Source organism: Ctenopharyngodon idella, chromosome 22 (assembly GCF_019924925.1).
Source record: "Ctenopharyngodon idella isolate HZGC_01 chromosome 22, HZGC01, whole genome shotgun sequence".
NCBI classification, from domain to species: Eukaryota; Metazoa; Chordata; class Actinopteri; order Cypriniformes; family Xenocyprididae; genus Ctenopharyngodon; species Ctenopharyngodon idella.
The window spans coordinates 12469152-12484772 of NC_067241.1; the positions used below are offsets into that span (position 1 = coordinate 12469152).

The 15621-nt window shown below is 36.4% G+C and overlaps 2 protein-coding genes across 2 annotated transcripts; one reads left to right on the forward strand and one right to left on the reverse strand.

The window, feature by feature from the left end:
* The first annotated feature begins 2320 nt into the window (after window positions 1-2320).
* LOC127505123 (P2Y purinoceptor 1) lies at window positions 2321-5799 on the forward strand. Its single transcript, XM_051880469.1, has 2 exons — window positions 2321-2462; window positions 4230-5799. Exon 2 carries the CDS (start codon window positions 4376-4378, stop codon window positions 5300-5302), a length of 927 nt encoding a protein of 308 aa, XP_051736429.1. The 5' UTR covers window positions 2321-2462; window positions 4230-4375; the 3' UTR covers window positions 5303-5799.
* Window positions 5800-5802: 3 nt separating this feature from the next.
* Window positions 5803-15545, reverse strand: ints11 (integrator complex subunit 11). Its single transcript, XM_051880468.1, has 17 exons — window positions 15251-15545; window positions 14680-14777; window positions 14508-14581; window positions 14190-14418; window positions 13899-13997; window positions 13771-13805; window positions 12769-12907; window positions 12598-12662; window positions 12263-12452; window positions 11928-12011; window positions 11702-11791; window positions 10719-10881; window positions 10447-10557; window positions 10062-10123; window positions 9812-9954; window positions 7019-7148; window positions 5803-5931 (listed from the first exon to the last, which is right to left on the reverse strand). The coding sequence occupies exons 1-17, from the start codon at window positions 15276-15278 to the stop codon at window positions 5875-5877; spliced, it is 1797 nt and encodes a 598-aa protein (XP_051736428.1). The 5' UTR covers window positions 15279-15545; the 3' UTR covers window positions 5803-5874.
* Window positions 15546-15621: the final 76 nt, after the last annotated feature.

Below are 15621 nucleotides of genomic sequence, written 5' to 3' on the forward strand. Positions count from 1 at the left end.
ATATTGTAAAAAAAAATACAAATATAGCCTAAAATATAAAAGGAATTGTGCGCCATCTTGTGTCCAAATGCCAAATAGGACATCCAAAACTGAAAAGAACACAGATTTAGATCAGAAAAACTGTACAAAAGAGGAACAAAAACACAAAAGCAGTAGCCTATAAATACAACCAATTAAAGTTGAGTAACTACTGAGATCTATGGTCATAAAGACTGTACATTGAAAGATGGGCAGTATTTCAGGTATTTAAAATATGTATGATATATAAAATATGTAAAATAGGCCTACTACTCTGTATTTTAAAGCCTTTTAAAAAATCAAATGTATTTTGCATTTAAACACATTTAAGTTATTCTAGTATTTTGGTATTTTCGAAATACATAAAATATTTTGTGCCAGTCAATCTCTTTATGGCTGCTGATTTCCTGCATCAACTAGTTCAGGTCCCCAACCCAGACTTTCATGCACTTGAGCTGCAACTGCATGGGTGAGCGATTTTTTTTTTTTTTTTTTTTGCATTATGGAATAAGATAAGGTGAGGATGTCATGGTCGATTCTAGGCTACTTGTTGAATACAGATTTGACTTCAGTTAACATGAAGGAATAAAACAAAGAGCACTGGCAAAGGTAGCCAATCAGCCTTGATAGTTAATCGGTTGTTGGTTTTTATTAGTTAGCTAGTCAATGTTTTTAAGCATTACCGTTTACTAGGACTGGGTGATATGGCGATATACAGTATCTCACAGAAGTGAGTACACCCCTCACATTTTTGTAAATATTTTATGATATATTTTCATGTGACAACACTGAAGAAATTACACTTTGCTGCAATGTAAAGTAGTGAGTGTAAGCTTGTATAACAGTGTAAAATAACTCAACACACAGCCATTAATGTCTAAACCGCTGGCCACAAAAGTGAGTACACCCCTAAGTGAAAATGTCCAAATCAGGCCCAAAGTGTCAATATTTTGTGTGGCCACTATTATTTTCCAGCACTGCCTTAACCCTGTTGGGCATGGAGTTCACCAGAGCTTCACAGGTTGCCACTGGTGTCCTCTTCCACTCCTCCATGACGACATCACGGAGCTGGTGGATGTTAGAGACCTTGCACTCCTCCACCTTCCGTTTGAGGATGCCCCACAGATGCTCAATAGGGTTTAGGTCTGGAGACATTCTTTAGCAAGGCAGTGGTCGTCTTGGTCATCTGTGTTTGGGGTCGTTATCATGTTGGAATACTGCCCTGTGGCCCAGTCTCCGAAGGGAGGAGATCATGCTCTGCTCCTCCATGCTTGACTGTAGGCAAGACACACTTGTCTTTGTACTCCTCACCTGGTTGCCGCCACACAGTTTTTTTCAGATCCTCAGAGTTCTTTGCCATGAGGTGCCATGTTGAACTTCCAGTGACCAGTATGAGAGAGTGAGAGCGATAACACCAAATTTAACACACCTGCTCACCATTCACACCTGAGACCTTGTAACACTAACGAGTCACATGACACCAGGGAGAGAAAATGGCTAATTGGGCCCAATTTGGACATTTTTACTTAAGGGTGTACTCACTTTTGTGGCCAGCGGTTTAGACATTAATGGCTGTATGTTGAGTTATTTTGAGGGGACAGCAGATTTACACTGTTATACAAGCTGTACACTCACTACTTTACATTGTAGCAAAGTGTCATTTCTTCAGTGTTGTCACATGAAAAGATATAATAAAATATTTACAAAAATGTGAGGGGTGTACTCACTTCTGTGAGATACTGTATATCTTGATAAAAGTGTGAATCGATTAAACTTTTTATCGTTTATATTTCGCGGTATGCAGATATATCTGTGCTGCTTTTAGTAGGCAGGAGTTATTGACACGTTAGAATGATAAAGAAACATGGACGAGTAATAAAGAGCGGGACGTACTTGATGTTAAAAAGAGTTATTAAAAGTGCAATATGCCAGCCAGAGAACTCATATCAAAAATATGTAAAAATCTGAATATTCACATAAACATAGTTGGTTTGGCATTTTTGATTCATTTGATTTTGATACATTTCAATTGGGGTATTTTGTATTTTTATTTTAAATACATTTTCATGTATTTATGTTTATCTCTGTGTACATTAACTCTGTTAGACCACCCTTCAATTTCACAGATGACTCATTTATGTCAATACAGCAACCTCAAAAATATAGACACTCAGCTACAGTACATTGAGTGGAACAATAAATGCATAATTTCCGCATGGTAAAGATGTCTGCATGTCCCCCACGTCGCCCTCAAAACACCGGGGGAGGCTGCACTTTCTGGATTTCCTGTTCAGTCTTTTCATACCACTGCATCAAACCACAGTTTTCAGAACAAGTTTCCACTACCGACAGAGTAACATAGCTTTCTCATCACTTGATATGAAAACTTGATATATGTAATTCAAGGTCTTCTTCAAGAATTCAAGGACACTCCTTTAAGTCTTGTAAGTACATGTCAAAAGATTATTTTTAGTGTGTGTGTGGTATATGCTTATTTGCATTTCTGTCTAAAAAAAAAATTATAAATTAGCATAAAAATTTGAGTGAAAATTTGAATTGAGAAATGAAAATGGATTTAAGAACGGATTTTATTTTAGAGGAATATCCCGTGTTCAGTGGAAGTTAAAGGGATAGTTCACTCAAAAATGAAAACCTGTATGAGTTTCTTTCTTCTGCTGAACACAAACAAAAGATATTTTGAAGAATGTTTGGTTACCAAACAGTTGATGGGCCCCATTGACTTTAATAGTATGGAAAAATAAAATACTATAACATCAACTGTTGGTTACCGACATTCTTCAAAATATCTTCTTTTGTGTTCAGCAGAAGAAAGAAATTCATACAGGTTTGGAACAACTTTAGAGTGAGTAAATGATGATAGAAATTTCATTTTTGTGTGAACTATCCCTTTAAGCTCAATCAACAGCACTTGTAGCATAATGTTGATTACATCAAAAGGTTAAAAAGTGAGTCACTTACTAGAAATCAAAAGTATAACCACAAAACGTAAACAATATGCGTGTTGGACCCATTCACAATATCTCATTGTGGCTGCGATTTACGCTTTTTTCCTCTTTTGTAGTAATCAACCTCATGTAACAAATGCTTTTGACTGAACCTGTATTGAAGGCATATTTCTTTATTGACAGAAGAATTAAAACAGACATGAAGTAAACCTGATGACCATGTTCTTTTAAGTTTCAAAGAGCTTCAATAGAAGAGTCAAATATTAGGGCTGGGTAAAAAATATCGCTTTGTCGATTTTAATCGATTCTCATTATTACGAACTAATATCGATTCTGGTCGATTAGTCTATCCTGTTTTCAGTTAATGAATGAACGGAACATTGTAGCGCGCCTTTCATCCAATAAATAAGCTTTGTGCTTTGTTATTTTTGAAATGTCTCAGATTTCAAATTCTGTCCATTTTATTACGAAATTAAAAAAAAAAAAATGCGTTTTGGCTGTTCGCTGCCTCAGTTCAAGAGAAGCGGCAGCACAAAGCGCATGTCAACTGATCACCTCCGCTTTAAAACCAGTTACAGCGCGAAGAAAACATGAATGAACACCCTAAGCTACATTAAAAGATACAGTACAATACTTACTGAAATCCGTATCATGTCTCATGTAAGCGCTCAGTGTTTCAACCGCGGAAAGACGTCAACAAAACAGCTTGTAAACAATGTCACGTAACGCCACATTTAGTTACCTCAGAAAAAAAAAACATATTCAGTGACCATAACTCATTAGTCAGCTAGAAAAATTAACTCTAGAGAGAAGCAATTTACTAAATATATGCACCATATTACCTATTCATTATAATTCTTAATGTTCTTTAATAGCCTATTTAATGCATGTTTGAGTTATGACAGCCACCATTTAAATGTTTATATTTCAAAAAACAAATTGGAGTAGAAATATAATTATGTAAATGTAAAGTTAGTGTTGTTATAAAAACTTCCTTGAGTGTAATTTAAGTGTTTGTATACAAATCAGTTCATTTTACCCTTCAATATTACAGGCTATGTAGTACCAACTGACTCCCATGTGTAGTTTACAGCATTAGTTGAGAGATATTTTTCCTTAAGAAAATTTGCCATGTACTGTGGGCTACCTGATATATATCCAAAATAATCGATATCGAATTGCAAGCTTGTGAATCGAATTCCAATCGAATTGTGAAATGTCACTAATAATGTTTTCTTTTCACAGCAAAAAATTTGCAGACTCTATCCTGATGAGGAACCGAAAATCAGACTAGAGACCGAAACGTTTTCAGTTCTAGTAAGTCATATTGAGAGTTGATGTGAGCAAATCTCTAAAATCCAACCTTATTAACCCAAGGAACATAAAACATCATGGATAACGCCACCTCAGTCGACAGCGATGAGAAGTTTTTGCCTTTCCAGCGCTACCTCTTTACACCCGTGTACAGCCTGGTCCTGTTTTTTGGACTGATAGGAAATCTCGGAGCTTTGTACTACTTCATCTTTAAAATCAAACAGAAATCACCTTCAAACACATACATCATCAACCTGGCGGTGGCCGACACGCTTTTCTTGTTCGCCTTGCCGTTTCGTATCCACTACCATCTGAACGACAGCAACTGGATATTTGGCGGAGCCATGTGTCGCATCACCGGCACGGTCTTCTTCGCCAACATCTACATCAGCATCACCTTCATGACCTGCATCTGTGTGGACCGCTACATCGCCACCGTCCACCCTCACACCTACTTGCGGCTCCGCAACACGCATCTCGCCGCACTGGTGAGCACCACCGTGTGGTTGGTCTCCGGGGCAGCCATGTTGACCTTCATGCACGAGTGCCCATTATCATCTAAAGGGAACATGTGCTTTGAGGGCTTCACTACAGACGAGTGGAAAGGCATGGCGCCCTACAGCTTATGCAGTCTCATTTTGGGATCCCTTCTGCCTTCTGTGGTTATCCTGGTGTGTTACCCCATTGTGGCTCGCCGCATCGCCCGGATCAACAACTCCACCGCCCGCGCGGCACGGCGGATCATCTACGCCATCCTGGCCATCACAGTTCTGTGTTTCCTGCCTTACCATGTCATGCATCTAGTGTACCTTCTGTCACGCTTGAGACAGATCAAACATGACTGGATTTACATCCTCCGTAGAGTGACCATGGCTCTTGTCAGTCTAAACAGCCTCCTGGACCCGATATTGTACTACTTTGCCACCGGCCACTACAAGTGGAGGCTCAAAAGACTAAGGTTGAAGAAGAAAAAGGGCGTTTATGCCATTTCCAAGGGTTTTTGAGCTTCTGGAGGCTTCATTCTGACTGAATGATTTGTTTTAAGTGCCGCCCACCATGCAAGATTGTACAACAGAGGCAAGACAAGATGATTCCACTGTGACTTGATGTACCTGAGTCAGGTTTTGTACTGATACAGTGCAAAAACAAACAATAATGACTGTATTTTTTATTACAAAACAGCAAAATTATTGATAGACTGATTAATTGGCCAATATTTGGCCATCTTGACATGATCTTGCCAGCTAGGCTGATCCCCAATTGAGTCGGTGCTGACCATCTTGTCAGTGGTTTATGCGATTTTGGTGTTTTATAATATTTTGTGTAAATATCTGCATCTTATTTCATGTCATTGAACTATTGGATTTGTATCAGATGATATAGATATCAGTATCACCACTGGAAAAGCCCACGAATAAAAATACTGTGTTTTGTTTCAAATTATTTTTTAATGTTGAACTTCATCTAAAACTAAGAAATAAATATATTTTCACAACTGAAAGCCTTCTGAATTTTACTTAAAAAAATTCTTTATTGTTTTTTTAACCAAAGACAAACTTCACATTAGTATCAGCAGTCAGGAAGGCAGACCTTTCTTCAGCAACGTCGACAAGAAACTGCCCAATTCTTCATCCTGAGGAAGACAAAGATTAAAACACTGTGACAAACAGTTTAAAAAGGGCATAATTCAAAACCTAACATATAAAACCTAAATAATTCTCTAACAAAAAACAATTTTTGTACGAATAACAGTATGTAAAGTAGAATAAGAGTCAAGTCATTCAATATCTTAACCAGTATGGTATATTACTATGTGTTCAAAGGTTTGGATTTTTAAAAGAAATCTCTTATAATGTTCACCAAGGCTGCATTTATTTAATCAAAAATACAGTAAAACTAATATTGTGAAAATATTTATAACCATTTTTTATTTTAATATAGTAGACAATGTAATTTATTCCTGTGATCAAAGCTGAATTTTCAGCTTCATTACATCGTCACATGATCCTTCAGAAATCATTATAATATGCTGATTTGCTTCTCATGAAACTATTATTATTATCAATGTTAAAAACAGTTGTGCTGCTTCATATTTTTATGGAAACTGTGGTACAGTTTTTCCAGGATTCTTTGATGAATAGAAATTAAAAAAAAAAAAAAAAAAGCAGCAGCACTGAAACAAATCCGTTTAAACATCGTAAATGTCTTTAATATCACTTTTGTTCAATTTAATGTCGAATAAAATCCAATTAATAAAAAAAAAAAAAAAGGTCTAAATAGGTGCATTTCTTAGCATGGTCGGAGGTGTTTCTATAAGTCGCAATATCGGAGAAAGTGAAGCGAACCACATGAGAAGATGACACCTCAAATTCACTTTCTCTCGAGCATTTGTAGCCGTTTTAAATTGCAATCCAATTGTGATGCACTGCAGCATAATGGATGGTGACATTTATCGTGATGTTTGTGTCATAAACTAACTGGCGATACCCAGCCCATGTTTTTTTGGAAACATAAGGGCAAAAATTTTCCCTTGTGGGCTGAGAGATGCTGTAAATTCCACTAGACCAACTGTCTGACCACACGCAGAGAAAACAAGTGAAGTTTTCCAAAAATACAAACACTCACCTTTAAAAAACAGTGGTTAAAGTTGAACACAATTTAACCCGTATTAAATTACGAAGGGCATCAGCGGAGATTTAGTTCAATAGATGTTTGTTCACCTGATAGCTCCAAGAAAGCAGAATGACTTTGAGGTTGGGCTCCTCGGCCGAGGACGTCACTTTAATAACGATGGATTCCACGATGACGGTGCCGTCTGGGACGTGCTGGATACTGTAACTTTTTAATACACTGAAAGAGAATGAAAAAGACAGACTTGACATCTAATGAAACCTTTAGGAAAGCATGACCCTCATACAGTATTTGCCCACACAGACTGACATTTTGCACTGTGGCTTGAGAGGTAACAACGTTGTTTACTGAGGGAAAGTGTTTGGGTGAAATGACTCACCTGTATCTGCACGAGTGTAAATACAAACAAAATGTTTTTTTCTTTACACTAAGTGAAAATAGCGTTAAATTCTATTTATACTCAGTGTAAATAGAAACAGAAAGTATTTTCTTTAAGTAAAAATAGCAGTAATTTCTTTGCACTGAGTGTAAAGTGTGAGTTGTTAGATAATATTTATACTTAGTGCAAATAGAGGCACATACTATTTGAACCTCAGTTTATTGTAGAATATTATAAAACAGTGCATTAATAATAACAACATATTTAGTGTATATGAACACATTTATTAAAATCATAAATGGGTGCCGCCTTATTGGGTTTATTACATGTTATTACAAAGCCCACCCCTATACCTACCACTAACCCTACACATTAAACACTTTATTCCCATAATCCTATACCAGTCAGGCAATTTATTTCAACATTTTGAATATTTTCTTAATTTTTATTTAAAATGAACTCCTCTCCGAGCAGATACGCAATGGGAAAAGGGAGAAGAATAAGTTTGGGAAAATTTCAAAATTCAAATTCAAACTCGGGTTTGTAGTGTCAAAAGCTAACGCCACCCATCTTACTCTCCACGCCACTGATACTGATACTTTCTAATTTTATGGTTCAATCTGACAATTGGTGGGCAGAGTTAGTGTAAATAGCCTCTGTCAACAAAGCTTGGTGTAAAAAGACACTGTGTTACTGTTTTTATAGTTGACAATATATATAGTCACTCAACATTTTATTGAGCGGATTGCTTCTTTAGCTTTTAAGAAACATTAGAATTTTTTTTTTTAATTAAACGTTGTCACATGAACAAGTCTCAAGAAACCTAAAATGGTTCCCAGTTTGGTTTGAATTGGGCATAACTGAAAAAATAACTTGTTCAAGGGTTAGTTCGCCCAAAAATGAAATTTCTGTCATTAATTTCTCACCCTCATGTCGTTCCACACCCGTAAGACCTTTGTTCATCTTCAGAACACAAATTAAGATATCTTTGATAAAATCCGATGGCTCAGTGAGGCCTGCATTGCCAGCAAGATAATGAACACTTTCAGATCCCCAGAAAGCTACTAAAGACATATTTAAAACAGTTCATGTGACTATAGTGGTTCAACCTTAATGTTACGAAGCGACGAGAATATTTTTTGTGTGCCAAAAAAACTAAATAACGACTTTATTCATCGATATCTAGTGATGGACGATTTCAAAACACTGCTTCATGAAGCTTATAGACTTTACGAATCTTTTGTTTCAAATCAGTGGTTTGGAGCATGTATCAAACTGCCAAAGTCACGCCCCCCAGTGGTGAACCACTGAAATTTCGAAACACTTATGACAAAACAAAGCCTTGTTTACTGAAATCACGTGACTTTGGCAGTTTGATACATGCTCCGAACCACTGATTCGAAACAAAAGATTCATAAAGCTTCAAAGCTCATTAGATATTGTTGAATAAAGTCGTTATTTTGTTTTTTTGGCGCACAAAAAGTATTCTTGTCGCTTCATAACATTAAGGTTGAACCACTGTAGTCACATGAACTGTTTTAAATATGTCTTCAGTAGCTTTCTGGGGATCTGAAAGTGTTAATTATCTTTCTGGCAATGGAGGCCTCAATGAGCCATCGGATTTTATCAAAAATATCTTAATTTGTGTTCTGAAGATGAACGAAGGTCTTACGGGTGTGGAACGACATGAGGGTGAGTAATTAATGACAGAATTTTCATTTTTGAACTAACCCTTTCAGTGAGGGAGTTGAGCTGTGAACTCAGCAACAGCATTGAACGATTCACTGACTGGGCGAGTCTGATTCAAACAAGTTTGAGGTTGTTTTGTGAATCTTTTTGACTGACTCATTAAAAAGAAACAGTTCGGAAGAGTCATTTGTTCATGAATCAGACATCTCAACTCATGCTGTGTCCCTTGTTCGTTTTACTGTCAACAAGAAATCTAAAGAAACCACATATGGATGCAAGATGATTAAAACCATTTCCGTATTGTTTTGTTGCATTTTCGACCAATTTAGCTGCAGTCTAGAGCCCGTTTACATTCATCTCTCTCTTTTTTTTTTAAAAATCACATCACGAATGACTCAACAATGTACTCTACAGTAAAAACTCACACCTAACCTCTAAGTACTTAATCCGAGTACAACACATCCCACACCAACTGCATATTTGGAAAAACCTGACCTTCAAGATTGAATTGATCTGAAGGTTTCACAATTCCTCATTACATAATTTACTTACTAGTGTTACTTTAGTTTTATGCATATTTTATTATAGTTTTATTTATATTTTTTATATTACTATTTAGGTTTAATTTATTTTAATCTAATATTTAATATCTAATCTAATATTTATATTTTACTTTATTTCAATTTACAAAGATGTTTTTAATAGTCTTAGTTTTATTTAACGATAATAACCCTGTTGCATATGGGTGAGGGGGGCATGATTTGCTGCATTAATTTAGCAAAAGAAAAGTGTACGTGTGGTATAGTTCGCTGACCTCTTGAGGTGTGTGTAGATGCGGCCGAGTGTGTCGGTGTCACTGTGGGGGTCGTGCAGCTGCACGCGGCAGGTGAAGCGCAGCTGATGTTCACTGAGGCCCAACTCTTTGAGAGCCTGCTCTGGAGAAACCAGCCGCAGACTCTACACACACACACATATATTCAGAGAAGAGGGAGTTATTGACATCCAAAACCTCATATCAGTCAAATAAATTATGAAAACCAACCTAAAGAGCCATGGTGACTTACATTGTCCTTCATTATTAATGTCCCGTGCATGGTGCGAGGTCTTTTAGCATCAGGCAATGGACCTGTGAGAAAGTTTCATTACTTACATACATACATACATACATACATATACATATATATATATATATATATATATATATATATATATATATGTGTATAGCAGAACTACAAGACCACATAAAGTTTCATTACTTACTTATATACTAATATATATATATATATATATATATATATATATATATATATATATATGTGTGTGTGTGTGTGTGTGTGTGTGTGTATAGCAGAACTACAAGACCTCATAACCACAGGACAGAAAGGTCATGATGGTGTATCCGTAAACAGGTCAAATAAAGCAGTCAGTGGTATACGTGTCAATGATCACCTCCAAGAGCCATCTCTCTCTTCAGCAGGTTGAGCGAGATGTCCACGGGGACGCTGGGGTTTGTCACTATGGTCGTCGTCTCTCCGTTGGCTGGCATATAGCAACTGATACCTGCAATGTAAAACAAAAGCTGTTTACATCAGCACAAAGAGAATATTTAACAAACCTTGAAAAAGAACCTATAAAAGTGATAATTTTCGAGATAATTTGTACCATTTTTCACCCTTGAAGTTCCCTTGAATAAACACAGAACAGAGTTATTGTAGACTTACTGAACTCCTGTTCAATCTTGTCTTTGAGGAACTCCATTTTCTTGGCCTCTCCGTGCACCAGCAGCATGTTCCTGGGTTCTGCCATGCGGATCAACTGCATGATGCCTTTGGCGTCGGCGTGAGCGCTGAAGGACATGTACTCCACCTGCAGCTTCACGTCCAACTAAACACACACCATACAGTATATGAGATGAGGGCTTGCATAGACTAGTTGGTTAGTCGAATATTTCAACCACTATTCATCACTGCTGGAAGCCATCGAGTACTCAAGCGTGCAATGTCGACGCACTTGTTTTTTGTTTTTTTTACCCAAACCGAGCCATGACTGCGACCAAAGAGAGTATGTCTTATTCTGTTATAAACTATTTTGAACCGGTTGAGTGAAGATCTAAGTGAAGTAAGCACAGATCCATTATCGTTTTTTTTTTGAAGACCTCTAAAATGTTATATGAGGAGGCTAATGTTGTATAATACCCCTAGGCTAACTGTTAAAATGTATGTTATTAATATAAATGCACATATTGCTCAGTGTCAAAGACATGGATGTTAAGGTTTTAATATTGCATGTCAAATTACATGATAAATACAAATGAAACCCGTTATTTTAATGTTTTTACATGTAAGAGACGTAATTCTTGCAAATACTGGGCTGTCAATTAATAAACACTTGTTGACACAAACAATTTTTTAATGTTTTTTTAATGTTAACATAAACCATGAGTACTCAAGTGACTTGGGCATTGTTTTGACAAGTAACCGTCTAGGAGAACCCTACATGAGACTTAAATACAGAGATTCAGATGTGAAATATAGAAGTTTTACATAAGAATAAACTTCTGGTTTGGTCAAAAAAGGTAAAAATGGCCAATTTTTATGAAAATTATGGGAAACGGTGGACAAAATAAACTACAGACTATAGTTCAGTGTTCTCTGATGCCATCTAGTGAAGGTCAATTCAAATCTGTGTTTGCAGCAGTAATTACCGTTGCTCTTCCCTCTATCTCCAGTTTCTTCTGTCCATTCAGAATCTTGTGTCCCACAGTGCCTTGCACACAGTATCCTGGCATGATCACCTGAGAAATAAATACATTTAAGTCATATATTTTCTCTTTCGATGAACAATATGAGCTGGAATGGGCATTGAATGAGCTGATGTGGTAATTAAGTGTTTTGCAGTAACATCTTCTGCCATTTCATAAGGTTTCTTACCATGTTCTTTTCATTCCCAGCCCATTTCTTGAATATCTGTAAAGACTGCCCAGCATGCAACATTCCAGGGGTGGCGAACACAACCTGATGGAACAGATATCAAAGTTTCTGGCTGCTTTTGCATAATATCATGTACTTATAATAATAAATCCAAGAATAGTACATAAATTATCAACGTATATCAATGATCAGGTTTAAAGAAATAAGACATTAATTTTAGAATATTAATAATAGAATAATTAAAAACAGAATATTAATTAATATTCTACAAGGTTTCTATATGTATCATTTAATGAGATTAATCATAATTGATTATGCAAAATAGTTATATATACCATTGGTCCAGGGTTATCAGCATATGTGCGATCAAAGGCTTTGATGTGCTTGAACTCAAACATGTTTCTTTGTACAAAGGTCTTGCGGATCTTCTGATTGGTCCAGGTGATGAAGAGTTTGTAGTAGTGATTGGCTTTCTCCGTCAGCCCGGTGGAGAAATAAATGGGTGCTTTTAGATTCATTCTCTCCCTGTTAAAGTGAACAACAAGCAATTAGACATTGTTCTGTGCCAACATACAGTTTCCAGAAGCATCCTTACAGAATATATCATGCCTTAAACATGTTCAAAAAGGTAAAAAATAAAAGCTGAGCAGCAGCAATTTTACAAGCTCACCAGAATGTTTCCAACAAAATACAGAGTTCCTGTGCTCTTCCCAGAGCAAACACTGGAATCAAAACCTAAAACAGAGACACCAAAATGAGCAGAACTTAAACACACATGTCTGAGAGCGTATGACTGAACTGACATTACAAAATGGATCATTCAGCTCTTGTCTTGTCTTACCTTGCCTCCTCTTTCCACTGTTTCATGAACTTTCTTCAGGAAATCTCTTTCCCTGCAGCGTTTGGAGTCTCTGATCGTGGTGGCATACGTGGATTCTGATATCAAAATATCTGGCCGGCATTTGTCAATCCAAGCAGCTCTGGGTATATAAAGTCAGAGAATTTAAAGGGTTAGTTCAGCCAAAAAATTAAAATTCCGTCATCATTTACTCGCCCCTCATGTTGTTCCAAACCCGTAAGACCTTCATTAATCTTCAGAACACTAATTAAGATATTTTTAATAAGATCTGAGAGCTTTCTGTCCCTCCATTGACAGTCTACGCAACTACCACTTTGACGCTTCAAAAAGTTCATAAAGAGATCGTAAAACTAATCCATATGAATTGAGCGGTTTAGTCCAAATTTTCTGAGGAGACTCGATCGCTTTATATGATGAACAGATTGAATTTAGGCTTTTATTCACATATAAACATTCATCAACTCACACATCAGTTGTGGTAAACGGAAGCTCAAGCATGTTTGCTTGATGTACGAGAACCAATGAGGTTCATTCTCGTGTTACGCAGCACATTTGAGCTTCCGCACCAACCAATGTGGTTTGTTTTCGCGCGGCAAGCAAGTTCGGTTGAGCTTCTGTTTATGTTCGCTGATGAATGTTTATATGTGAATAAAAGCCTACGTTCAATCTGTTCATCATATAAAGCGATCGAGTCTCTTCAGAAAATTTGGACTAAACTGCTTGATTCATATGGATTAGTTTTACAATCTCTTTATGAACTTTTTTTGAAGTGTCAATGTGGTAGTTGCGTAGTCTGTCAATGGAGGGACAGAAATTGCTCAGATATCATTAATAAGATCTTCATTTGTGTTCCGAAGATAAACAAAAGTCTTACGGGTTTGAAACAACATGAGTGTGAGTAAATGATACGTTTTTTTGGGTGAACTATCCCTTTAAACATGACTTATACTTGAAGAGTTACATAAAATATGAGCTTTTACTCACCCCAAATGTCTGTCTGGTGTCATGTTGTAATCACCCTATCCAAATTGATTTATATATAATTAGCAAATTAAGTCAATAGCTGGAACATCATAAAATTGAGAGTATGTAATAGGTAATGTGACACTCACTGTGTAGACGACAGACTCCAAGCCAACTTTGATTTGAAACATGGCGGCTCCCAGCACATGACCTGCATAGTACGCTTTGATCTCAAGCTCTTCATCTACCTTGATGGACCAAAAAAAATAAAAAATAAAAATCCATTAGCAACATAAACACAATCCTTCGAAGCTTAAATAACATTTTAGTTTAACTATTTTCAATAGGGACATTTTACAATGAAAAATACATATTAAATTACTCAAATGAATTAAATTAATTCATAGTTTACATTTATTATTTTAGACAACAAGCTTTACCTGAACTGTTTGGTGGAGGTTGAGTGGCACAACTTTCTTCATACAGTCTTTGATCATCTGTGAAGTGAAGAAGTTGGTCTCTCCCTTTTTGTCGACTGTGATCTTTCTGAAGTCCTCCAGCAGGATGGGACAGATGGCTTTTGTGGGGTGGGTCATGTAGATGGGCCCGTCGTAACCCACCATCTCGCTCATGTAGGGAAGAGCACCGCAGTGATCCAGATGGAAATGACTGAGAGGAACATAAAGGAGGAAAAATCACAATGGAGAGCAGGAAAACTCACACAAGTGTCATATAATACAAATCAAGTTTAAACAAACCTTATAATAACACAGTCCAAGAACTCAGTAAGGCGGCCGTTTTGGGTGATGTAACTAAAATCTGGGAAACGTCTCTGAAAACAAACACAAAAAGTTATGGGTGTAGTAGACTACAGAATCATACTTAAAATACACATAATGTATGAATGTAGCAAGAACCGTTGTAACGCACATCATCGTTGAAGCCCATGTGCATCCCGCAGTCAAGCATAATGTTTTTGCCTCCGATGGAGACCAGAATACAGCTGCGGCCGACATCCTGACCAGCCCCTGCCAGATAACAGATAGACACATTCAGAAGAACTTGGTTTAGAATTACACTGATTTATATAATATTATTTACCTATATGATATTATAATATTTACATTATATAAGTCAAAATATATTACAAATACTATTAGAAAACCTATATGACATGTATAAAAAGTTTTTTTAATGTATAATTATCATAATATAATCATATACACACACACACACATTATATATATATATATATATATATATATATATACACACACACGCACAATATGACATTATATGGTATAATATAAAGTCTAAAATAGGTCATTTTAATGTATAATAACAAGTGAAGTAAAACAACAAGTGATTTCATTTACTCGTTGATTAATATATATAATATTTGCATGTATTATCGGATTTGTTAAGTATCATATGTTTGAAATTGGCTTATTTATACACGTTTTTCAGAAGTGTTACCTACAAAATTAAGCAAGCGTCTTACCTAAAGGCGTGACTTTGATATCAGGCATCTTGACAGCTTTGAAAAGATCAGAAATTAATATTTTATGTTTACAAGAAACTAACAGTCAAACTCTAATTGTAGATTAGCTGGATATGAACACTTGATGGGTGCATGTCAGTCAACTTGCACACTTTCCAGGCATGTAAACCAACTGTGAAGACTTTATAAGTGTGGAAATGTTCAAATAGTAGATCATTCAAAAACACGTTAGCACAGAGGCTAAACAACTTCACGCCGCAGCCATAACGACGCCACAGCGTAGAACAAGAGAGAACTGAGAAGCATATCTACAACGGTCTTGGTGTGGGCGTGGCTTAGTGGCCCATACGTTGTCTATAATTCTAAATAAT

Excerpts from the sequence above, each read along its gene's own strand:
- LOC127505123 (XM_051880469.1), top strand. The coding sequence starts at position 4,376 with ATGGATAACGCCACCTCAGTCGACAGCGATGAGAAGTTTTTGCCTTTC.
- ints11 (XM_051880468.1), bottom strand. The coding sequence starts at position 15,278 with ATGCCTGATATCAAAGTCACGCCTTTAG. Across the intron at positions 12,453-12,597 it reads ATTTTGTTGGAAACATTCTG|GGAGAGAATGAATCTAAAAG; the intron begins GTGAGCTTGTAA and ends TCACTTTAACAG. Across the intron at positions 10,882-11,701 it reads AGATAGAGGGAAGAGCAACG|TTGGACGTGAAGCTGCAGGT; the intron begins GTAATTACTGCT and ends GTGTGTGTTTAG.